Source organism: Vombatus ursinus, unplaced genomic scaffold (genome assembly GCF_900497805.2).
Source record: "Vombatus ursinus unplaced genomic scaffold, bare-nosed wombat genome assembly UNPS02014798.1, whole genome shotgun sequence".
Taxonomy (NCBI): domain Eukaryota; kingdom Metazoa; phylum Chordata; class Mammalia; order Diprotodontia; family Vombatidae; genus Vombatus; species Vombatus ursinus.
Window position 1 is genome coordinate 39,711,022 of NW_020954576.1, and position 26,443 is coordinate 39,737,464.

The following is a 26,443-nucleotide window of genomic DNA, read 5'->3' on the forward strand; positions in this document are numbered from 1 at the left end:
TTACTAAAGTCAAGAAAAACACCAGAAAAGTTTGAAACTCACCTCCAGGGGATGGGGGCAGGGAAGGTATCACTGAGAATCAAATGAGCTGGCTTTGCCTATGAAAGCCTTTGCTAATTATGAAACACCACGCAAGTGTAATAGGCGGCATTACGATGATTATTGCAATGATTTTTCTACACCATCCAGGATGCCCACTGGCACAGGATACATTTATATATTTATTTATTTATATTTATTTTTACCATGTTTGATGCCATCATCTTTGGAGTTTGCTTTTTCTTACTGGTCTTTTCTACTGATGTAAAGTATATACAAGTGAAAGGATACATGCCCAGGATTACAGCTTCGAGACATTTGATAGGTAAAGATTCTCGAGTCATTTCTTTTGCTGTTTCCATCAACCTGTAGTGCAAAGGACAGCAAAGGATCTCAATATTCATTGCTTCACCCAGTCAGACAAGTCAACCTCAGCACCATGTCCTGAGTGCAGAGTCCTATACTAGGAAGACAGTCATCTACAAAAGGGTCAAAGAAGGTGTTTCTCTGACTATATACTTGGCTTATCTTCACAGGAGTGTGCCTGGGTATTTCTGAGTCTGTATGCATCCTTAGCTCTTGTATTTAGCACTCCTAGGATTTCACATCTCCTGCACACACCAAAGTCCAGGAAGTTTTTTCAAGTGCTTGCAGTAAGAAACTCATGAACACACTTTAAAAGCTCCGAGCCCCCAGGGTAGCCCCGCCCCACCTCAGACTTGGGCTGTGGTCACGAATACAATGGCCTCATAGTCTCAGAGTTGGAAGGGACATTAGACACCATCTCATCCAATCCCCTCATTTTAAAGCAGAGGAAACTGAGTCCCAGGCAATTACCCACACCCTAAGGTTTGGCAGATATTAGCATGGTTGAGTAGGGGTACAGGGTACAATGAAGATTGGTTGACTGCTTTAGAGAAGGAAAAAGGAGAAATGGCTTAGAGGCTGGAGATACCACTTACCCACTCAGTGGTCTCATTTTTCGAATTTCAAAGAACTGCGTCCCTGTGTGATTGTATCTGTGTGGAGTCAGTAAAGGGAAAATGATGGCAAACCCCCAAAAGTTCCAAAATCCCAAAGAAGGAAGCACATCTCTCATTTCAGCAAGGGAGGCTGTTCACTCTACCACTACCATAGAATAAGGTAGCTAGGAGAGGGGGGCGATGTCCTGCAGGGTTGTCCAATGACTTCCAGTAGCCCCAGTCCTGGCCGGAAGATCCAAGATGACTATAAAGTCATGGCAGTATTTGGATTCCTAAATCTGAGAAAATGCCTGAACCTTTTGAAGGCGCCATTTTAAAAATTCTTTCTTTGTATCCCCAGCACTTAGCATAGTACCTAACACATAGTTGGTGCTTAGTAAATGCTTGTTGACTAACTGGCTGGTTGCCCTGGGAGGCTAGGCAGTGAAGGACCGGCAGAAATGGGCCGTATTATTCTGAAGATAGCAAATATCCCTGGCTGTGGGCTTGTTGAGATTGGACCCTATTCTCTTTCTCTGAATCTAAACATATGAAATCATTTGTATTTTTCCTCTCTGCCTCAGAGCCAAGGAGAGTGTGTGTGCCCACCAAGAAAATGTCAATCACAACTACCCTGCTTTGCTCAGACCACATCTGGCAGACTATGTTCAGTCCTGGGTACCATATTTAGGAATGGCCTTGCTGAGATTGAGAGAATCCAGAGGAAGACTCTCAGGATAGTGAAGGACCTCAAGATCATGCCATAACAATAGCTATTGAAGGAACTGGGGAAATTTAGCTTGAGAAGAGAAGACTTAGAGAGAGAGAGATGACCATTGTCTTCAAGTATTTAAAGGACTATTGTGGGACAGAGGGATTCACTTCATTTTTCCTGACCTTAAAAGGCAAAACTTTCTAAAACCTTTTTCTAAACGAAACAATGAGTGGAAGTTGTAGGGAGGCAAATTTAGGCTTGAGGTATGGAGAAATTTCCCCACAATTACAACTATTAGGAAGTGGAATGGAAGGTAGTGAAGTCACCCTCACTGGAGATCTTCAACCAAAGGCTGGATGCTGTGGACAAAAGCAAAGGGCACGTTGTGGAGGGTTCCAGTTGTTTACATATTGAGAGGCAGTATGGCTAAACAGAAGAACCTGCAGGTCTGGCATCACAAGACCTGGGTTCAAGTCCCAGATGTTACTATTTATGTAACACTGAGCAAGTCTCTTAGGCACTCTGGACCTCAGTTTCTTCACCTATAAAATCTGGAATGAGACAGTTGGTCTGGAGACAATCTAGATAACTTAAGTATTATTATTCCTTCCCCTCCCTCTCCAGGGGATCCAGACCTGTATGATCATTGATATAGGGAGGTCCCAGCATGCAAACTTCCTCCATCAATGCAGATTAGCCAAATGTCTGTAATTAAAAGTTTTAAAGACTTGCAGAAAAAAGTAACTTGCCCAGGTATGCAGGGGCAGGATCTGAACTAAGGTCTTCCTGATGCTGAGGCTAACTCTCTCTCCACTACCCAAGCTGTCTCTCATAAGGATGTTTATGAATATTATATGCACATCTCTTTGTAATTATACCTAATGGATGCTTGTTGCCTCTTTAGAATCCTTGGTCATGCAGCTTCAGCTTGAACACCTCTAATAATGAAGAGCTCACTGATTCATGAGGCAGCCTGTTCCATTTTTGGACATTTTTAATTGTTAGGAAGCTCTTCCTGATACTGAGACATTTGCCTCTCACTGACTCCCACCCATTAGTCCCAATTCTCCTCTTTAGATCCAAAGGAAATAAGTAGTCCTTTTCCCATATAAAAACCCTTCCAATATTTGAAGACAAATATTTTGTGTTTCCATATTCCTGCTCTTCTCTAAGCTAAACAGGCTGAGTTCCTTCAAGTAATCTTCCAAGGGCATATTTCAGATCCTCTCATGATCACATCCTTTTTCTGGACACACTACAGTTTGTCCAAGTGTCTCTAAAAATGGGGTATCATGATGTTGACATAATATTCCATATATAATCTATATGTGTATAGATCTATAATCCATATATATATATATATATATGAAATTCAGTGGATACTGATTTTATCATTGAAGACCTATGATGACATTAACTTTTCTGGCTTCTATATAGCACCCTGGACTTGAAATTAATTATTTAAAAAACACATTTTTCTCACACAAACTGCTATTGATATAGTTTTCCCTAATTCTGCAATTGTGTGTAGTTGATTTTTTTGAACTTAAGTTCAGGGAGTTTGGGGGCAGCAAGGTGGTATAATGGATAGAGTGGCAGGCCTGGAGTCAGAAAGACTTATCTTCTGTTCAAATATGGCTTCAGACACTAACTAGCTGAGTGACCCTGGGCAAGTCACTTAACTTCTGTTTGTCTTACTGCACTGGAGAAGGAAATGGCAAACTACTCCAGTATCTTTGGCAAGAAAACCCCATACGGGGTCACAAAGAGTTGGACGGGACTGAAGGACTGAACAAAGGCATTGAACTAGAAAAGTTCTGAGTACAGACCTCGTGACAATCTGTATGGATGATATCCTAGGACAGTTAAATTTGGAAAAGCTTTATCATCAGAAGTTTGGCCATAGCAGCTAACAAAACTGCCTATCAAGGCACATGCATAATAGTAATAGCTTGCATTTCTATGGCACTTTACGGTTTGCAAAGCACTTTACAAATAGTCCCATTTGATCTTCACAACAACCCTGAGAGGTAGATGCTGTTACTAGATAGGTGCTATTATTATCCTATTTTGCAGATAAGGAAATTGAGGCAGACAGAGATGAAGTCACATGGTTAATAAATGTCTGAGGCTGGATTGGAACTTAATCTTCCTGATCACAGGTCCAATGCTCTATCCACTGCACCACCTAGCTCTTTTCAAGTACTGAAGTTAGAAATTTCACCTAACTAAATATGGCCCACCATTCCAGTCTGTTGAGATCTTTTTGGTTCCTGATTCTGTCACCTGACACATTAGCCATCAGTCCAAACATTTTATTATCTCCAAACTTGACAAGCATGCTTTCTATGCCATTATCCAGGTCACCAATAAAATGTTGAAAAGGACAGGGCCAAGAAAAGATCCATAGGGCACTCCACTAGAGACCTCCCCTAGGTTAACACCAATCCTTTAATTACCATGCTTTGCATATGGCTGTTTAGCCAGTTATGAGTTCACCCAGATCTTATCTGAGTACATCTCTCCAAGAAACAGCCTACATGTCAACTTCCTAATGTAGGAGTCTGAAGGACAGAGGTAACTGGATTTTATATCCGACACTAAATATCTGCCATTCTGGACTAATTTTTCCCCAATCCAGAAGACCCTCAAACTACAGACCTCTAGCTCCCTTCATTCAGAGTTGTCCTAGAGCAGAGGTCAGGTCAACCCCCTCCGCTATTCTGAACACCAAAGATGGGGCTAAGTAATAAATGCCAGGGACCACCGATGGACCTAGAACAAAAGCAGAAGAAGTTGAGAAAAAGGGAGATGAAAGAAGAAGGAAATCAGGAAGAATAGAAGAGGAAGAGAAAGAGGAGAGGGACCTATGGTGGAAAGAAGTAGAGAGTCACTAACAATTGCCTCAGGAGTACCAAGGTGGCCCTCCACTGCAATAGCCTAGCCCTGACCCAAAAGAATAAATATTTCATTTCAGTTATATTCTCCTGAAGTTTCAGTGAAACCAATTAGAGGATCCATGAGGCCTTATTGGCTGACTTCACCAATTGCCATGAAGCCCTTCTTGATTCATCAGACAGCCCTTCACCCCCTTCCGTTGTCCCCTCACTCAGCAGGCTCCCAGTCCATGGTCAGAAGGATACTGTAGGGTCTTCATGTAATTCTGGACTGCGTGAAGCCATTCCGGGATAGACATGGATATCCTGTAGTTTGGAACTGGGGGCACTGAAGGCTGCAGAGAAAGAAAGAGAGATACAAAAGAAAAGATAGAGAGAAAAAAAATTGTACCAAAGGGCAACTCTGGGGTCCAGCTCTCGAGCAAGAGACAGGAACTGGGAGCTTCTGAGAGATGAGAGAAAGAGGACATTGATGTATTCTCTGTTTCACCAAACAAGGACTTAGGAATACAGAATGAGTAAAGTTAAGTAGTAGGAAGGTGTGGTATGGGATCAAAGATGGAAAACTTGTGATGATGCATGCTGGGGAAACTAATTGAGTGGATGTCAATTAAATCCACTGATAGATTTGGTCCAGTGCCTCTGGAATGCCTTTTCATCTGCAGGTCTGTCAACAAGGAGAGAAGGAGAAAATAAAGCCATGTATCCCAGAACATCTACGATCCCAGGCTCAGAGAAAGGAACACATAGGCACATGACTTCTCTACAACAGCAAACTAAGTACATATCTACACAGAAAGATCCCAAGGCAAGATGTCCCGGGATTTGGTTTATGGCTTATCCCTATCCCAAAAGGGGGCAAAAAGTGAAAGTTCCCTGTATGCTGCGCAAGCCCTACTTTCTCCATGAAGCCCACCTATTTTAATCAATCAATAAGCATTTATTAAGTACCTACTGTTTTACAACTCACCCCAGTCCTCAGGATCCTTATTATATTTGCAGTCCTCAATATTCCAACTAGCACTAGATTCCACACTTATCTGATCATAGCTCTAGAGCCCTAGCTATTTTTACAGACAGAGGAACTGAGGCCCAGAGATGTTGAATGACTTGCCTAAGGCGATTGTCAGGTGGGATTTAAATCCAGGTTGTCTGACGTCAGAGCTAATGTTCCTTCCACTGTACTACTATTGTCTTGTTCTCATTCTCTGACTACTTGGTGTGCATACATACCCTCTCCTTAATAAGACTGTGAGCTTCTTGAGGGCATGGATCACATCTTACATTTTTGTTTCTATATCTCAGAGCACCTAGAGATGAGACAAGACTAGGCTATCCACTAGCAACTTGAGGCTGCTGGGGAATGTCTCTCTCTCCTAAGTCCTTCACCTTTTTGTTCTCTCATTCCAAGAGAAGTTAGAAAGGGTCTCTCTCTCCTGTCTCAGGGCAGGAAAGTCCCTCTGGCTTTTCCTTCTACCTCATCCCTCTGCCTTGTCTGGCTATCCTCAGATCACCATTTCTTTCTTTCTTTCTTTCTTTCTTTTTCTTCTTTTTTTTTGGTAATTGGGGTTAAGTGACTTGCCCAGGGTCACACAGCTAGTAAGTGTCAAGTGTTTGGTCTGAGGCCGGATTTGAACTCAAGTCCTCCTGACTTCAGAGAAGGTGCTCTATCCACTACGCCACCTAGCTGCCCCCTCAGATCCCCATTTCTTTACTAGTCAATAGTCACTGAGTGTCTACCATCTTTAAAGTCCCTATCCTAGGAAGCATGGGGAATAGGTGCAGGAGAAGGCAAAGAAAAGAATATAAAATCTTCAGGGAATCTGAACTATAACCAGGGAGAAAGCACGTGTGCGCACACGCACACACGTTTCCTTTTCAGTCCAGTTCAATTTAATCCAATAAACAGTCCAACATTCAGCAGAGCCTATATATGTATAGTACGTAATAGGCAGCAAGATGAGGTCACTAACCCCAAACATACCTGCATGGTAAGGAATACCAAATAGAAAAGAGCTCAAAACCCTTCCTGTTCTGTATTCCTTTGGGCAGCCTCCATCACCTAACTAGTACACCTCCTGGAAAGGGAGAGGTGCTTCAGCTGGCAAACCTGAAGCATCTGATAAAAGCTCAGATGAATGCTGACTGTGGTGTTGCTTGGGCACAAGGGAGAGGAATGGCTCTTGTGTGGGTGGACCACACAGAGCCTTAAAAAAAAAAGAAAAAGAAAAAACTTAGTAGAAGCAAAACACACAAGATCCTTCCCTCAGAGAGAAGCCACAGTGGGAATAAAGTCTTTTCTCAGAGCTTAGAAGACTCAGTCTGTAAAAATAGGAATAGGAATAAAGACAGGACCTTTGATTTTATTGATATAAGGAAACTCCATCTATATATACAGGTCAGCACCTTCTCTGCAACATATATTCCTAAAGAGTTGCCTAGACCAGTGCTTCTTAAACTGTGGGTTGCAACCCCAATGGGGTCTTGAAAAATTTGGCAACAGCAAAAGGTTTCTGAATGCGCAACAACCAAAAATTAATTAAAAATCAAATGCATAGTGAATCCAAGGTGTTTCTGGCAGCACCTGTCTGAGTTGCATTGCTCCACTGCACTGCAGCCTTGGTTCTGAACACACAACATGCGCACTTTGCATTACACATGTTGTCATCCCATGAATGCTGCTGAAACTTGAAAAGGGGCAATGAGTGGAAAAAGTGTAAGAAGCCCTGTCCTAGACTATTGAGAAGTTAGAGAATTGACCAGGGTCACAGAGCCAAGATGTGTCAGAGCTAGGACTTGACCCCAGTGCTTTTCTAGCTTTCTGGCTGCTATGTCAGGTTGTCTCTTAGAAGGTTCCACCCGTTTCTGAGTGGAACAGAGTCCCAAGAACTCTAGTGGCCACTTGACTTTTGGATTAAATCTCTTAAGTGACTTAGGCAATTCAGTTAACCTCTGGTATAACAATACTTCTACTACCTACTCCATAGGGGACTTGTGAAGAAAACGCATTTTAAACTTTATATATTTAAGAGTTATTATTACTGTAGATTAGTACCTTCTGTTGTTGTTTTTGTTGAGTCATATCTGACTCTTTGTGACCATGTTTGGTTTTCCTGGCAAAGATGCTAGAGTGTTTTGCCGTTTCCTTCTCCAGCTCATTTTTACAGATGAGAAAATTGAGGCAAACAGGGTTAAGTGACTTGACCAGGGTCACAAAGCTAGTGTTTGAGGTTGGATTTGAACTCAGGTGTCCCTGACTCCAGGCCTGGCAGTCTACCCACTCTACCACCTAGCTGCCCAAGTATCTTCTGCCACATTTTTCAAATGAGGCAGATTTGGATTCTAGCTCTTCCAAGTCCCTGCTCTCTCATCTTTAAAATTTCCTATTTCAGTCATTCAATGTTCACTAAGTACTTACTATGTGCCAGCCACAGTACTAAATGCTAGGAATATAAAAAAGGCAAAAATACAATTCTTGCCCTCAAGGAGCTCACATTCTAATGGAGACAACATATAAATAACTATGTACATACAAGATATACAGAATATGTATGGAAGGTAATCTCAGAGGGAAGCCACTAGCAGTGGGGAAAAGATCAGCAAAGACACTTGCAGAAGATAAGGTTTGAGCTGAGCCTTAAAGGAAGCCAGGAGGCTAAGGTGAGAAGGGAGAGCATGAAAGGTATGGGGAACAGCCAGCACAAAGGCATGACCTTGGGAAAAGGAGTATCATTTCAGAGGAATTGCAAGAAGGACAGTGTCACTGGATCCAAAAGTACATGGAGGAGAGTAAGGAGTGAGCAGACTAGGAAAGGCCTAGGTTGTGAAAGTCGTTAAATGCAAACAAAGGATTTAATATTTGATCTTGGAAAACCACTGGAGTTTACTGAGTAGGGATGTGACATGGTCAGACCTATAGCTTAGAAAATCAGTTTGGCAGCTGAGTGGATTGGATTGGGGATGGATTGGAGTGGGGATAGATTGGAGTGGGGATAGATTGGAGTGGGGATGGATTGGAGAGGGGATGGTTTGGAGTGGGGATGGTTTGGATTGGGGATGGATTGGAGTGGGGATGGTTTGGAGTGGGGATGGTTTGGACTGGGGAAGGTTTGGATTGGGGAAGGTTTGGATTGGGGATGGATTGGAGTAGAGAGAAACTTGTGACAGAGACACCAACCAACTGGCTATTACAATAGTCCAGGCATGAGGTGATGAGGGCCTGCATGAGAGTGGCAACTGTGTGAATGTAAAGAAGATGTATATATGAAATGCTGAAAGGAAGAAATAAGACTTGACAATAGACTGAACATGTGGGCTCAGCGTGAGTGGAGAGTTGAGGACAACACTAAGGTTATGAATGGGGGTGACTGAGACAATGGTCATACTCTCAATAGTAATAGGGGAGCATGGAAGAGATTGTGGGGGTGGGAAGATGGGGAAGATGAAATAAGGAATCAACTAGGAAGGAATAAAAAGACTGCCTTGCAGCAGTGAGGGCCCAGCTGAAGTTGAATAACATGAATTCATAGTATATCCATTCAGATGGTTGTGAAACATCCTCATTTCATGGCTAAGTAGCCAGTATCTGATTTATCTTAACTCCTGCCTTGAGGAAAAGTAGAAGAATGTGAAGGGCACCATTAGGAATAAATTGATCCAAAGACCAACTGGGAGTTTCTAAAGGGCAGGGAACTGATTTTCTCCATCAGACAGGGGGCCCCCTAGAGGTTGGCAGGCATGAACATGTCTCACTCAGCACCAAACTGTAAGCACAATCAAACCCTGACCGCAGTGGGTAATTGACTAATTAACAATCTAGGCTGACCCTTTCCAAAAGCCTAACCAGAACCTGGCAAGAACTGAGAGGGAATGGAATTAAGGAAAATGAAAGGATCCTGGAACAGTCTTTCTAAAGTACAGTGCTAGGATTCCAGAGGTTTAATGGGATTACAGAATCCCAGAATTGGAAGGGATGTCAGAGGTCCCATAAATGCACAAAAATTCTCCCTCTCTAATACATGCAACAGGTGGTCATGCAGCTCATGTTCAAAGTAAGTCCTCTAGTGAGGGAAAATCTTCTGCCACTGAGTCAGTCCTTTCCATTTTCAGATGGCTCCATTTGTTAGAAAGTTTTTCCATCATATTAAGCTTAAATTCACCTCTTTACAATTTTCAACCATTACTCCTAATTCTGCTTTCTGGCATTAAGAAGAAAAAGTTTATTCCTTTTTCCATGGAACAGCCTTTTATATACTTGAAGATGGTTATCATGTTTCCTTTGAATCTTTTCTTCTAACATCCCTAGTTCCTTTAGTTGATCCCCTAGTCAATCCTTACAGGGCACTGGAATGAATCCTGGGTCAGAGGCGACATGGATGAGTGTACCACAAACAGGTTCTTGCCTCTGTAACCAGCCTGGCCTCAAGATTTCCCTGACACCAGTGAAAACATCAGACAGGACCAGGGACTAGAAATCTGTCCCATACCCTCTCCCACTCCACACCAGCCACCAGTCCAGGAATTAAAAAAAAAGAAACCACACACACACACACACACACACACACACACACCAGGGGAGACCAGAATAAGTCTTACAGTAGAGCACACCTGGCCAAGGGAGAGTACCTCAAATATGCCTCACCCTCTATAATCAGCGAGGTCTCAGGATTTCATTGATTCCTATCTTAATCATCCCATCACTTTCTACCTCTTTCTCAGGGATAACAATTAAATCAATATTACCTTTGCCGCTATGGAGAGGATGACAATCTACTAGCTGTGTGACCCTGCGCAAGTTGTTCAATCTTCCTCAGCTTCAGTTGTTTCATTCTTAAATGGGGATAATAATAGCGTTTACCTTACAGGACTGTTGTGAAGACAAAAGCCGGTAACACATGAAAAGCACTTTGCGAACTTTTAAGAGCTATACAAACGGTAGCCATTATTAGCATCATTATTATACTATGGCTCTACTCAAAATATTTGTGATTCCATCATAGAATGCAGAGGCGAAAGCTCCCTTCCCTGAGCTTCCCTCCATCCTTTCTTATAATCATCCGTGTCCGCTCCGTTCCTCCAGCGTGCCTACTCCACTCTTTTCCTCCTGCTTCAGGTACCGTAACTCTGGGAAAGTTATTTAACCCTTCTCAGCCTCAATTTCCTCATCTATAAAATGGGGGCGCGGAATAGTTGTGAGGATTGGTGGATAGAGTGTCATGCCCTGGAGTTCAAATTTGGCCTGACACATACTAGCTGTGTGATCCTGGGCAAATCAACTAACCCTCTGTTTGCCTTACTTTCCTCATCTATCTAATGGGGATGATAATAGCACGTACCTTCAAGGGTTGTTGTAAGGATCAAATGAGATAATACTTTTAGAGAATTTAGTACAGTGCCTGGCACAAAGTAAGCGCTATATAAATGTTAGCTATCATTTTTGTTATTATTGTACATATAAATATATGTGTGTGCATGTATATGTATGCACATGTATTTATATATCATTTGGCAAACCTTAAAGCACTATATCAATGGTAACTATTATCATCATTCCAATGTTTCTTCTGAAACCTCTTTCTATTGTTGACAAACAGCCCATCGTATTAGAACGATGCTCTCTTCCTGAAAATTGCATTGTATATATTACATTTACTGATATGGGTACATTTCCTTCACATAGAATGTAAGCTCTTTGAGGAGAGGGATTATTTTTTTTTTTGTAGTGCCTGGCACATAGTAGGTGCTTAACAAATTTTTGTGGAGTTGGATGGCATAAACGATGGAGAGTGAAGCTTTAAGAAGGAAGGAGAGTTTAAAAAAAAAACATGCTTTGGGCTACATGTTCTGTTCTGTGGGATAGACTAACTCTTCTCATCGAGATATCCATTTCAAAAACCTCATACGTGGCAGGGTCTTTGGTGAGGGTGGTGATGGAACATGACAAAAGGGCTGAATTATCTCATCTTGTTACAATTTACACTGACATCTGGAGCAACAGGCTGGAGTTCAGATGCAGGACTGACTTCTCAATTAGCATTGGAAGATTCCCAGGGTGAAGGGGCAGGTCTATTTTGGGAATAGCTGTCTCACCCTTGTTGGGAGAAGATGACGAATTATGTCCCTTTCCCTCCCTGAGAGCAAGCCCCCACTGTGGAGAGACTCCCTCTTTGACTCTCCCCCCCAAAAGGGTAAGATTTCACAAGCAAACAGAAACCCATTCCTGAAAGGTTCTTTTCCTGGCATTCTGATTGGTGCCAAGAGAAGACATTGTAATTTTCATCCTCCCCCCCCCGCCCATTAGAGGTTGGGGAGTGAGAAGGGAATAGAGTAGAGGCTGGTGGAGGTGAGAAGAGGAGAAAAGTCTCCATTTCAATGATGACAAAGACAGGAAATTGAACCCTTAGTCCATAAGAAGACACAATGGCGGGCACTGATGTTCTCATTAGTCTATTCATCAAGGGGTGAAGAGAAATCAGATAGTAACCTGCTCTGGTGCCCTGGCCTGACCCCATGACAAGCCTGGACACATTGCTGAGGAGCCCAGCTGATGTACAGCCTTATTTCTAGGCAGTAGAAGGCTCCGGCAATGAAGTCATCATTAGCTTGGGAGCCTGGTGGCTAGGTTAACAACAGCAACAACAACGACGACGAGGCATTTCTATAGCGCTTTAAGGTTTGCAAAGTGCTTCATATCCATTATCACAGTTAAGCTTTGAAACATCCCTGGGTATTACGAATAACTGCCATCATGCTAGCACGTGAAGGTGGCATTTTCTTAAGACTTGTACCCAGGATTTATTATTTTTTAATTAATTTATTTTTAGTTTTCAACAATCACTTCCATAAGCTTTTGAGTTTTAAATTTTGTGAAGGCGGCATTTTAAGGAGCTATTTAAAGAGAAGGAAGAGTGACTCCTATGGCCAGTGGCTCTAAAACTGGCTGCGAGTGTTTTGCTTTGGGACAGAACTGGCTTAGCTCCAAGGGAGTAGGTGACCCACGGGAGCCTTCAACTCAGAGTGCAGCAGTACCTGGTCAGTAATCCAGGAAATCTTGCTTTTTCTAAGTGTTCCAGGCGGTTGGAGGGTGGGGAGGGGGAAAATTTCAGTGTAATGTGTTTTTGTGTTCCTAATAATAATAATAATAATAATAATAATAATAGCTCACATTTATATGGCACCTACTATGTGTCAAGTACTGTGCTAAACATTTTACAATTATTATTTCATTTGATCCTCCCAACAACCCTGGGAGGTAGGTGCTATTATTAGCCCCATTTTATAGTTAAGGAAACAGGCAAACAGAGTTTAAGTGACTTACCCAAGGTCACACAGCTAATAACTATCTGAGGCTGGATTTGAACTCAGGTGTCTCCTGACTCCAGGCCTACTCTATCCATTTTGCCACCTAGCTGCCTAAACATCTTATGTGTCATGATCATACTTGGTACCAGCCAAGGGTATCTGTGACAACATAGTAATTCAGGTACAACTTAGACTACATATAAATGAATGAAAAAGCATTTATTAAGCACCTACTATGTGCTGGGCACTGTGTTAGATGCTAAGGGCACAAACAGAAGTAAGGCAGTCCTTGCTCTCAAGGAACTTATATTTTAACAAAGGTAGACAACACATTTAGTGGAAGTGGATTGTTGGCTAGGTAAGGAAATTTGAGTCACAGGGAAGTTAGTGGAGCCATAAGTGGTGACTGTCAACTTCTTTACAGAAGTAACGGTATTTTCAATTTGATTACTGTTCCTAGAACAAGAAGTGGAAAAAGATGGGGTAGAATGCTGTAGGAGTATCCACAATTTTGGATGGCAAGAAGGGTAGGATAGATGGATGGATGGATGGATGGATGGAGCTGATGGATGAGATGTGAAGCATGACTTGGAACTGGTTAGATATAGTGAGTGGGTTAAATGAATTTGTACTCATCATTTTTATGGAAATGACAGGAGATTCTGCACGGTACTTCTAGCAGCATATTTGAGAGACATGACACCTACCTACCTTTCAGGGATGGTGTGGAGGTAAAACATAAGCCTAGATACAAGAGCATTTCATGAAGATAAAAGTTCTATTAATCCAAGTAGTTGTTATTACTTATTCTCTAAGGTCAGACTTAGGGGAGAGAGGGAAACACTCTGTCGGAACCTGAAGAGGAGAGGGCAGGGCTGAACCCCAATGAGAGGATCTTCAGAGCAAAAAGCCATCTCCTTCCAACCAGAGAAGAGCCCAGTGCACTCTTGTCCTAAAAGTCATTGAGAAAGGGATGGTTGAGGGCTCAACTTAATTGGCCCTAATAATAGCCATTTCCCAATCACACCCTCTCCCTCTGTGACTGAGTAGTTCTTCATTGCAGATGATCTTCCCAGGCTGCAGCAATCAAATGCAAATTGAAATTGGTATCCAGGTTGCCTGGTCTCTTTCTCCTCACGTGACCCCTGCTATTACAGCAGTAAGGACAAACTTGGCTAGAAATGGGGCTACTTATCTGTACATGAGGAGCCATAATATTATCCATGTTTCACTGTATTTTTATTTATTTTGTTAAATATTTCCCAATTACGTTTTAATCTGGTTCAGGCCGTACTTGGGAGTTTTGTGGGCCTTCATGTGGAACCTCTCTGCATGTGGTACCTCTGCCCTAGGACATGCAGTCCATCTGTCTGAGGCACTTCCTAGAAGTGCCTTATCATTCCACAGCATCTCAAGTCTTTGAACCTGTGCCCAAGACCTGGGGAAGACAGCTGGGCTAGCCCAAAGATCAGGAGTTGGGGATATGGTCAGGGAGACCTGCAGAACAGGACACAAATAAGCGTATGAGGATAGGCTCCAATTCCCTTCAGTCCAGGCAAACACAAACTGGCCTGTTGGGAGAATACAAGGAAAAATGACCTCAAGGCTAAGTGGTGTGTGTGTGTGTGTGTGTGTGTGTGTGTGTGTGTGTATGTATGTGCATCATGATCAACAATGATGGATGCTTTCCGGAGGGGGAAACTGGAATTCTTTTAAAAGAACAAAGAAAGCAAAGTTTTTGGCTGTCTCCATCCTGAGAAAGAAAACAAGGGACAAGGAAGAAAAGTCATCCCTGGGAGCCTGGAAGGACAGCTGGGGAATGTCCACTGTGACCACATGCTCAGGCTAGACCAGGCTTCTGGCACCAGAGCAGTCAAGAATCTGAGCCTCTGACAAAGATAATCTGGTAGCAACTGGAGCTGGTGTCACCACAGCTGCTGGCAGAAACAAGGACAAGCTGACAAGCAACTGAGTAATAGGGAGAGGTTGAAGGAATGAGGGGCCCTAAAGAGAATGGTGGAGAAGGAGGGAGGAATGAGCTGACTACCACAAATTGACTACAAAGCTTTCTCCTTTGAGAAAGCTCACTCCTCAAAAATATGAATGATCTCTCAATGTGCTCTTAGATTCCATTAATGTAAACCTAGTGTCCTGAAGGAGGGTAGTGATGGTCCTGATAATCCTCCCTTGGGCAGATTACTTCTGGAGGACTGTGTTCAGTTCTGGGGGGAGGGGAGGTTGTCACATTTTAATAAGACCATTGACAAGCTGAACAGCATCCAGCAGGAGGTAACTAGGGCGGCGGTGGGGGGGGGGGGGGTTAGAAATGAAGCCATATAGGAGGATTGGTTGACAGAGCTAAGGATAGTCAGAGGGTAGAAGATACTTAAGGTGTTGGAAGCTGGGGGACTGGGAATGGGGAATGAGAGAAGTCTTCAAGTATTGAAGGGCGGCCTGAGGCAGAGAGTTTAGGCTTGTTCTGCTGGATCCAGAGGACAGAACTAGCAGTGGTGGCTGGAAGTTACAGAGATGAGGATTTTAGCTCAAGATAAGGAAAAACTTCCTGATGATTAGCGGTGCCCAAAGGTGGAATGGTCTGTCTCTGGAAGTTGTGAGTTTCTTACTGCTAGAAGTCTCCAAATGGAAATGGGAAAAGCAATAGAAGAGATTTCTATTTAGTTGAGAGTTGGTTTAGACTAACTCTCTGGCCCCTCCAACTATGAGATTAGAGAGAATTTTGATTCTGATTCATTCAGTCATCCATTCAACATTGTGCTAAATTCTGAGGATATAAAGATATCTAGGACATAGACTTTACCCTCAAGGAGTTTACAATCTAATAGGGGGAGCCCCATGCACACTAGTAACTATGACACAAGAGAGAGTAAGATAAGAGTAAAAGCAAAGTATAAGCAACATACTTACTGAAAATCACTTTCACTTAGGGGAAGTCATGGAGAAGACAAGACCTAAGGTGATTTTTGAAGGAAGGAAAAGACTGGAACATACAGAGATTTGGATGGGGTAGGTGTCTATTCCAGGCAAAGGAACTGAATGCATATATGAATAAATGAATGAAAAAATAAATATTAAATACTTAAGGTTTGTCAAGCACTGTGTTAAATGCTGGGGATACAAACAGAAAAGTCAAATAGTTCCTACTTTCAAAGAGCTTACACTAATTGGAGGAGACAACACATAGAAGAGGGTTCAGCTGAGGAGCAGATGGAAGGACTTGTTGGTCCTAAGGCTTTAACTGCAAGGCAGATGGCAAAATCCAACGGTCCTTAGGTGACATTAGCAAGTCAGATGGCAGTATCTGAGAGACTAAAGGGTGCAGTGGCAAAGCAGATGTTAAGGGCAAATTGTCTTCCATCTTACAGGAAGGATTCTAGTTAGAGTTGGTGATTCCCAGCTCATCTAACCAGTGTGAATAGCCAAGTCCAGGCAGCAAGGGGGTTGACTTTGAGGGGCCTGACTTACCATCTTTGGAGAGAGAAGAATGAATCAGAGGGTTGGAATAGAGTCAGAACTCTGGCAGAGGATGGGATGTAGGGGTCAACATCCAGCCAGCAGGGGAAAGGGGGAAAGAATCATTGACAAGAGAGTCAGGAAGTGTTTTCCATGGTGGCTGTTCTTGCTAGGTTCTCAGGATGGGATATGGACCTGGCAGTGCAGGAAGGCTGGGGAAGCCATGAAGCCTCTCACTGCCAAAGGCAACTTTCTAAGACTAGAAAGAGCCAACCTGAATTGGTAGAGAGAGTTTCCTCACCAGGGATTTCCCTATACCAGTAAAATCAAAGGTCCAGTCCCTATGCCTGTATAAGGGTAATCAATGAAGCCATGAGAATGGATATAATCACTGAGGGAGAAAATTGAGAGAAGAAAAGAAAGCCAAAGACAGGGCCTTGGAGATATCCACATGTAAGGGGTAGAAGGAAGGCAAGAAACTAGCCAGGTTCAGTCAGAGAGGTAGGAGGAGAGCTATGTCAGGGCAATCAATGTCCCAGAAGCCATGGAAAGAACAGACACGTAGGAGCAGATAGTTCAGTATCACATGCCACAGAGAGGTCAAGGAAGAATGAAGGCAGAAATGACCAGATCTCATCCCAGGCTGAGATTCTGTGACTCTGGTCCTTTAGAATTTTAAGTAAGAATTCAAGGTGAAGTCTTAGGCTCAGAGCTATTTCTCCCAGCTTGGGAGAGACTCAGACTTGTGTGTAGCCTGAGAGAAACAGGTCAATGTCTCCCTGATTCACGGGGAAATACCCAGTAAGAAACAACCGGACTCCAGACTTCAGCCAAGTCTTGTCCTCTCTGTCCTATACTTGTCAGGCTCCTGCCAAAAGGCAGGCAGATGTATTTTCCAGTGCCCCCAAATGGTCTTTAATAGACAAAGAGTGGGGTTTTTTCCTGAGCCAAGAGTATTATTGATTAAACTGCTAGGGTTGGGAGTGGAGAAGAGGAAGCTAATTTGATTTTAAGTTGCATTAATTGAAGTATAGTATTCAGGTCATGATATATAATAGCCCCATTGGTCAGACCACATCTTGAGTATTGTGTTCAGTTTTGGGGCTGCATTTTTAGGAGAAAAAAGCCAGTCCTTCCATGTCTCATCATGGCATAGATGTGACCATGAGACCTTGAAACTATGCAGCCAGAGAACAAACTCGGCAGCTTTTACCTAGCCGGAAAGGCTACAGGGATGGGCCCACAAAGGTCTCTCCATCCTTTAAGGATTAGCCTGGCTGAGTTTAGAGAGTCCAGAAAGCTGTACATGAGCTTATGAATTGTTTAGGCCACAGCAAGTCAGGGAATGATCTACCTAGGCACAGAAAGGCTGCTACTTCTTTTTCTGACATGAAATTTTTTTTATTTATTTGTTCAGATTTGTGATTTCATTATTACTGTATGTGAAATTCTTGGTGAGGAAACATCTTTCACTTCATACAGATTAGCAGTTGCCTAGGACACTGAGTTGTCCTATGCCAAATGACTTGCCTATGGTCACAAGTCACGCACAAGACAACATCTTTTAGGCTGCAACTATTAATGAGTGGAGTAAACATACACAACAAGTTAATCGTAGCTAAGGGGCATAGTGGATAGAGTGCCAGGCCTGGAGTCAGGAAGACTCATCTTCCTGAGTTCAAATCTGGCACTTTCTGGCTGTGGGACCCTGAGCATGTCACTTTTTGCCTCAGTTTCCTTATACGTAAAATGAGCTGGAGAAGGAAATGGAAAACTACTCCAGCATCTTTGACAAGAAAACCTCAATGTGATCACGAAGAGTCAGACACTACTGAAATGACTGAACAAGAAGTAATGAAAAATTGCATCCAGAGAAAGGTAAATAGGACAGTAAGGCACCTGGAAACACCATCATGCAAGAGTTATTGGAGGAAGTGGGGATGTTTAAAAGCAGACTGGGGTATAAACTAGAATATTTAAGAGCTGTAAAGAATTTTAGAAATCATCTAGTCAAACCTTTACATTTTTCAAATGAGGCCTAAAGAACTTAAGTGACTTGCCCAAGGTTATGGAGTTAAAAATAGCTGACATTTCCATAGCTCTTTACATACATTATCTCCTTCGATCTTCAAAATAACTCTGTAAGATAGAGTACTGAAAATATTATTATCCTCATTTTTATATTAGAGGAAACTGAGAATTGGATAAGCTAAGTGACATAGAGCGAGTGCTAGAGCTAGTAACTGGCAAAGCTGGTTGACGGCAGGCCTGGTTTTAAACCCCATAAGATTTTTGTTGTATATTGGTGGGGTCAAATTCAAGTAGAAATAGTGGCCACTAAACCCTATATGAGATCTTTTCTGGCCGCATATTGACTTAGAAAACCATGCATGTTTATGTGCATATATTTTTTAATAACTCAACACACTAAAATCACGAATTGTGCTTTAATTTAGTTTGGGCAGCACTCAGGAGTATTGTGGGATGTGTTTGACATCTCTGCTTTAGGGCACTGCCACTGAGTGAAGACTAGAACCCGGGCATCTTGGGTGGAGGAGAACAGGTGGATTTCACATCAGAGAGCCTAGATTTAAATCCCAACTCTGTTATTCAGATGGATGATCTCTGCCAAGTCACACCTTCTCTGGACTTCAGTTTCCTCCCCTGCCAAGGGAACCGGTGAGGCTGAAGTCCTTTGAGCTTTAAATCTGTGATCCTGATTCTTAATTTGCTACTATTTCCACTTACTAACTGAGTGAAAGCTGTCCTCAAATATTTTCCTGTGTTGTGCTAGAACAGGGGCATCAGACACACAGCCTGCATGAAGCCCACAACACTCCCCCTGAATGTGGCTAGAACTTAATGGGTTGTTTAACAAACTGAAGATACAATAGAATATAGATAATGTTAATTTGTGGTTTTCTAAGTCAGTGTGGCCCTCAAGATGGTTTAGTGGCCCCTTTCTATTTGAGTTTGACATCTGCTCTAGAAGGAAGAAATATAGTCATAAAATGTTAAATTTCATAGCTGGAAGGGGGCAATAGAGATTGCTCAACCATTCATTTGAATATAATAATACTGTGTGCTAGTCATTGTGCTAGATGTTAGAGATACAAAGTCACAAATGAAACAAAGAAGCTTACATTCTATTGGGAGAGACTACATGAGCACATGTAACTATTTGCAAAATATATGAAAAGCAAATATAAGGAATAAATATTCCTTAAGTACCTACTATGTGCCAGACACTGTTTTCAGGGCTTTCCAAATATCTCATTCAATTCTCACAATAACCCTGGAAGGTTGGTGTTTTACAACTGAGGAAACTGAGGCAAATGGGTTAAGTGACTTGTCCATGATGATACAGCCAGTAAATGTCTGAGGCCAGGGGTGGATGAATAAAAGGAGGCACTAGCAGCTAAGGGAATCAGGAGAGGGTCTCATGTAGGAGGGGTCATTTGAACTAAACTTTGAAGAAAATTAAAGATACTAGGAGGTGGGGGTAAGTGGGAGGCATTTCAGCCACGGGTAGGCAACTGGTTCAAAAATATGGAGATAAGAAATGAAATGTCACACAAATAGGCCAATTTGGCTGGCCTACAGAGTACTGAAGGAGTAATTCTCAATACATAAGGCTGGAAGGCAGGCTGTCACCATTCTGTGAAGGAATGCTAGGCTGAGACATTTGTATTTATCCTAGAGGTAAGAGGAAGGTACTGAAGAATCAAGAGGAGTGACACGGTCAGACCTGTGAGTTAGGAAAATTGTTTTGGCAGCTGGATTTGAGAGGAAAGAGCCGGGAAGCAGAAAGACCAACTGGGAGGCTGTTGCAATAACCCAGACAAGAGGTAAGGAGATCTAGATAATGACTATGTTAGCAGAGAAAAGTGACGAATGGTATGGAGGTAAAATTAAGAAAACTTGGCAACTGTCTGAAGATGGAGGGAAAGGAAAGAGTCAAGGATGATCCTGAGGTCTTAGTGGTGCTCTCAGCAGAAGACAGAAAGTTTGGAGGAGGGAAAGTGATCCACTGTATTTGGGACATAATGAGTTTGAGATTTTTCTGATATGTCCAGGTAGACACGTCCAGCAGACAGTTGCTGATGGATAAATGGAGCTCAGGAGAAAGATTACATTTTACAGACGTAGGAATCATCTCCATATAGAGATATGGAACTGATGGGAGTAGCTGAGATCATCAAAAGAGGGCCTGAAATACAGCCTTGGGTACAAATACCTTTTGGGGGAGGGGAGATGAATTGTGACCTAATCAAGGAAATTGAGAAGCAATCAAACAAATAAGAGAATCAGGTGAGATGTGTGTCAATAAGCATTTCTTAAGCACTTATTAAATGCCAGGCACTGTGCTACATGTTGGGGACACAAAGAAAGGCAAAAGACAGACCCTGCCCTCGAGGAGCTTACACTCCAGTGTTGGAGACAACATGTAAACAACTGTGTACAAGTAAGACATAGGCTAAAATGGAGGTAGTCTCAGAGGGAAAACATTAATATTAAGGAGGAATGGGAACGGCTTCTTGTGGAAAGTAGAATTTTAACTGGTATTTGAAGGAAGTCAGGAGGCCGAGATAAGAATAGAGATTACCAGGCATGGGGGATGGCCAGTGAAAATTCAGAGAGTTGGCAGATGGAGTGAGGAGCAGCAAAGAAGCCAATGAATTGCAGAGTAAAGCATAAAAAGATTGTTAAAGTAGAAGGGCCCCCTGGTTATGAAGGCCTTTAAAAGCCAAGCAGAGGATTTCGTATTTGATCCCAGAGGTGATAGTCAGCCACTGGAATTAATTGAATAAGGGGGTGATAAGGTCACTACCTGCATTTTGGAAGATCAATTTGACAGCTGAGTGGTGGATGGACTAGAGATTAGTGTAACCAATGAATGGAAGTTCCTGAGAACCATATTTTGTGAAATATATATGCAATGTATATAGTGAATACAAAATACATGCAAAGTAAATGTAAGATAAGAGTTTTCCAACAGCTCAACTTTGCCTAAGGCATAAGAAGTACTGCTCATTGCTTTTAGGAGAGAATATAAGGTCCTTAATCCAGTATTTAAGGAAACTCCAATTTACCATTCCAGACTCATTTCATATTCCCCTTTATGCATGTTCCTGCCAGCCTGAACTACTGAACTGTTTTCTAACCTCCAACAGACATTCCCCCTGCCTGGAATGCACTGCTTCCTCATCCCCTCTTTTTAGAATCCTCCATGACTCAATTGAGGTGCCACCTTTTTCAGGTAGCCACTTCAGATCTCCTAAGCAAGTCTTCTGCCCCCTCCTCTAATGTTCCTAGAGCACTTTGGAACGGATCTCTCCCTTGCTCCTGTCGTAATCTTTGTGTTGTACTTGTCTATGTAAATGTCATAGTCCTTCCAGTAGAATGTAAACTCTTTGTCTCCCCAGTACCTAATGGAATACCATAGTCTTTGAAGAATTGAAGTTGTCAGTTGTACAAAGGGCAGTGGAGAGGAAAATGGTAGGCATAAGTTGGTAGGCATGAGTTGGTTGAAACATCTTACCAAAGGAGTTGCACAAGGGAGACAGTAAAAATGCCAATAGAGAGTGAAAGTCAAACAATGTTAAATTGGATAGTGTCCATCTAATTTTAAAAATCTAGAAGAAGGCTCCCAGCATATAGAATGGACCTCCCAGTGGAGGATTTATGGGAGGACATGTATGTGAATTTCTTGGGATCACAAAGCATAGATGGATTGCAATCTCAACTGTTGGAAGAAATTTTCACATTGATAAGATCATAAATCCATCAAAATATTGGAATATCATAGGGTCATAGATTTAGAGCTAGACAGACGTTAGAGACCACCTAGTACAATGCCCTCATTTTACAGATAAGGAAACGGAGGACAAGGAGAGGTTAAGTGATTTTCATGAGGTTACATAGCCATTAAGTGGCAGAGCTGATATCGGAACCCAGTGTGTACCCAGCACACACCAGACACTCAAGTTGAATCCAATTGACCATCAGAGTTATAAAACATCATCATTAACTAACAGTGGAACAAAAAAGGACTGTCTTTTGAAGTAGTACACTTCCAATCACTTGAAGGTATTCAACTTGTCAGTGATGCTCATAGAATGAAATGCCTGAATTTTAAGGTTCTTTCCAAAGGTTCTATAATTCCATAACAAAAAGTGCAGGACCTTAATGAATCCTAGGCTTGTTCTAGTGATGGTGTCCTTCCATCCTTCCTCCAGTGTCCAGTATGTGAGGTTGAGAACACAGCAAACAAACACCATCAATCATATCTTAAACTTTACTCAGGCTCCATAGGAGTTAACAGTATACTCTCAAGGAGGGGGAAGGGCAAGGAGGGGGCAGTCTGATGGGTCCACAGAACAGTCACAGTGCAGTCATTTGCTTCCTTTCACCTAAGCCTGCACTAACACTATTCTCTTACAAGTGGTTTAATATTACTAGGGCATCATTAGGTCACTCCAGGTCTCTGGCCTCTGACATAACCATTCAGTAACCTTTCATCTAATCTGGATATAATTTGTACTTACCTAGTTATTCACATGTTGTCTCCCTCCCTCCCCTCCTCATAGGTGAGCTCCTTGAAAACAGGGACTATTTTTACTCTTCTCTATAACCGTAGTGCCTAGTGCTTGATACATAGTAAGTATTTAATAAATGCTTGTTGGCTGATTGATTTTCAGGCTTTTTAGCAGGCATTTTACCCACCTCTCTCTGTCCCCTCTATCCAGTAAGAATATATCCTGGTATTTAATTGAAAAATCCTTTTATCTACAGCCCAAATGCCAATTAACAGGCAACAACTTCATTCCAGATTACCCAGAGGAGCTAGGAAGATGAGGACTGCTCTTTTCTAATTTCGAGGGTGAATGCCACTGTCATGCAAAATTGGCACTAAGCATAGAAATGATTCACGCTGGGGAAACCTGACTGAGTGACTACAAATTCATTCATCTCATGCTAAATCACTTGCAAGAGGGAGGAAAGAAGGACGGATAGCAGTAGGGCTGTCTCCCCTTGGGGTGAGGGGGGCGCTATGTGTTACTGGCTTAGGCGGTATTGAGTGGTGTCCATGGCTTGTTCACTCTCATTGGGGGGATGGGGAGGGAGAATGGAAGTGGGAAGTGAAGGTACGTGTTAAGGAATACAGCCCCCTACTCAAGGCTCAAGCATGCCCAAGCATAGTCTTTCCGGAACTGAAATACCTGAATTGAAAGACTCTTCCTTGTCCTTTTCCAATTTCTACAGCTTCCATGACACCCATCCCAGTGAGTAAAAAAAGGTGGAGGGGGGGAAGGGAGAAGGAAAACCACCTCCAAAGGTTCCAGGCAGATCCCACCAGTTGGGGAAGGGGAGGGGAGAGGGAAAGGGTGCTGTGAGCAAGGTTACTTACTTTTGCCAGGAAGACAGCATTCCTGATGGACCCCACCATTTCTCCTCCCTTGGGGTGTACCTTTGCCACGTGCATCCACATGCGTTCCCAGGTGTGGCTGTCAATCGGGAAGCCGCTCTTGTTGACATGGAACAGCACCCCTCCTTCTTTGTCTTCTTCCTCCGACCCCCCATTGTTGGTGAGGCACACGGATCGTGCGTGAGTGCTCCTGGACCGCGTTCCTTTGCCACCCTTGGGGTGGGGGCAGTGGTGAGCGCTGGATGTGGAGCCAGTCATGATGGGGTGGGAAGAAGGTTGGGGGAGAGTGTGGGGAGAAGTGAGAGAGTGTGCACCCTCGGGATATGTCGGTCACCGGGATCAGTGCCCCATAAATAAGGAAGCTTTCTCCATTGCACTCTTGGCTGCCGCAGGAAGCAAGCAAAGGAGAGACTACTATTAACAGAGAGATGGCAGCTGGACCTCTTCACTTAGGGACTGTGCCTAAAATCAGCAGAGACAGAAAAGACATACCGTCAAGTGGAGAAGGAGGAGAAGGGTAGATTTGTTTTGTCGGGGGGTTGGGGGAGGCGGGGACTGTACCATGCTCGGCGTATTCGCACTGTGTCCAAGCATCCTTGCATTTTCGAAAAGCTGTCAGGCGGGGGGCGGGGGGGATGGGGGGAACAACCTCCCCTGCATTACCGAGAGGGTCCACTCTACGATCTACACAATGCACCGCGCCCCCTTTCCCCGCCCCACATATGTGGACAGACATACAGACCGGGATAAAGACGGAAGGAGATGGGTAAGGACAGGAAAAATAAAGGCAGTTTGCGGAAAGTGAACGAGGGACATCCCAGGAGTCCAAAGTGCATGGTTTCAAACCCCGCTGAGTGCCCAGATGCTGCTAACCGCGAAGCCAAGGCAACAGCACGTGAGCGCCCCGGACCGCAAAGCAGAGGAGCGGTAGCCTCCGACACCCCTTCTTTCTCCCAAGGACCCCTCCCCAGTCCCTGCGGGTGAAGTGAGAAGCCAGTCTCTGGTTGAAGCACCGAATCCCTCCCCGCCCCATCCCCTTACCTCCCAATTCCAATGCAGGAGGCTCGGTGGGACTGACCGAGTGGAGGAAAAACGGAGAGAGCTCTGGCCTCCCTAATCTCTTACCTCTGGGCAGTGGGGGTTCATTGCAGCAAAGCCTCTCCGGGCGGCTGGGGCTGTTGCTGCAACTGCTGCTGCTGCGGCCGTCGCTTTATTCCATGTTCCATTATCGAATGTTATTTTGTGACATATAACCATGTCACTCGGCCGCCACCGATGTTCCGAATGTGCCCATTGGCCCGCGCAACAAAGAGGGGCGGATCCCCGGGTCCACGGCTCTACAACCGGACACTTCGGGGTGCTCTGATTGGCTCAGGGAGATCCCCGGGAGGGAGGGAGAAAAAGAAGGAGAGTCGGGCCTCCACGCGAAATCTGATCGCTTTCGTGCACTAGACATTCATCTCCTAGCTCATGTGGATGGAAGGCGGGATCGTGGGGCTGATGTACTTACAGCCGGCTGAGTTTTCCCCGGGGGCTGCAGTCCATGGGAGGGGAGAAAAGCTACATGCAAGAAAGGATTCCTTGGGCTCGGAAAGGGTGGCGGAGGGATTGGTAATGTTGTTTGCTTTGGAGGAGACCCTGACCCCACTAAGGATGAAGGTTCAGGCAGGTGGTCCTTTAAAAGATATATGTAAACAAATTCATTATTATAATTTTTATATCATATGTTCAAATGCCTAAAACCAGCCAAGAAGTTATGGGGAATGATATCTAAGAGACTACTGCGCATTAAAGTCCTTTAAATCTGAGTTTATTAGGCCCGCTTTCAATGTGGGGGAAATCAGCCAAAAGGATCATCAGTCAGCCTGGTAGGTCCCTCGTTCTTCTAACTGGGTTTGTCTGCATCCGGCCCAAGGGAGACTTCAGAGCCTCTCACGTGAGGTTCTGAACCCTCACTAGAACATAGACCCTTTTAGTTTAATTTTTGTCTTTTTTTTTTTTTTTTTGAGTGCAGCCTACCTTCTGTCCTCACCTAGGTCAAATGGGGCGCGTCCTTCTGTTGCTTGCACAGCCCTCCAGAGTTGGTGCCAAAGGAATAACTGCAAATGTGCCAAGCACATAGTATCTCACACATAATAGATTCTCAACACAAAGGAGCAGAATGAATGAATGGATTCAACTCATATTGAGTGCTTACTGCATAAGAAGCAGAGCGGCTGAGTAGATTGAATGTTGGAGCTGGAGTCAGCAACATCTGACATCCTGCATCTGGTACACACTATTAGCTATGTGACCATGGGCAAGTCACTTAACTCTGAAGCTTCTCTGAGTTGAAGATTGCATTCTGCTTTGGTAGAAGGTGTAAATTACACACCCCTGACGGCATGTGTACAAATCCTTGCAGGTAGGCACAAAGTTTTGACAAGACCTGTACCCCACCCTCATGGACCTTAACAGTTTAACAGGGTATTAAGACACATTGCAGAAAACAAATTTTCAATATTACAAGAAGTGCAGCCTGTCTCCCAAGGGAATGAATGAATGAATGAATGAATGTTAGTAACTTCTCAGGGAGATAGAAATCTTGATCCTTCTCAGGGATACATTTAAAAGGGGACTATTGGATGAC

The 26,443-nt window shown here is 43.4% G+C and overlaps 1 protein-coding gene across 2 annotated transcripts in view; it reads right to left on the bottom strand.

The window, feature by feature from the left end:
• Positions 1-24,072, bottom strand: part of VASH2 (vasohibin 2) — a 45,062-nt gene extending 20,990 nt beyond the window's left edge. The window contains exons 1-4 of one of the 2 annotated variants that reach the window (XM_027871874.1): positions 23,797-24,072; positions 4,860-4,948; positions 1,002-1,058; positions 331-405 (exon numbers count right to left, since the gene is read on the bottom strand). In XM_027871874.1, the coding sequence (XP_027727675.1) occupies positions 331-405; positions 1,002-1,058; positions 4,860-4,948; positions 23,797-24,072 (497 nt within the window). The remainder of the gene's footprint in view (positions 1-330; positions 406-1,001; positions 1,059-4,859; positions 4,949-23,796) is intronic. The other variant, XM_027871875.1, reaches the window with a different exon arrangement.
• Positions 24,073-26,443: the final 2,371 nt, after the last annotated feature.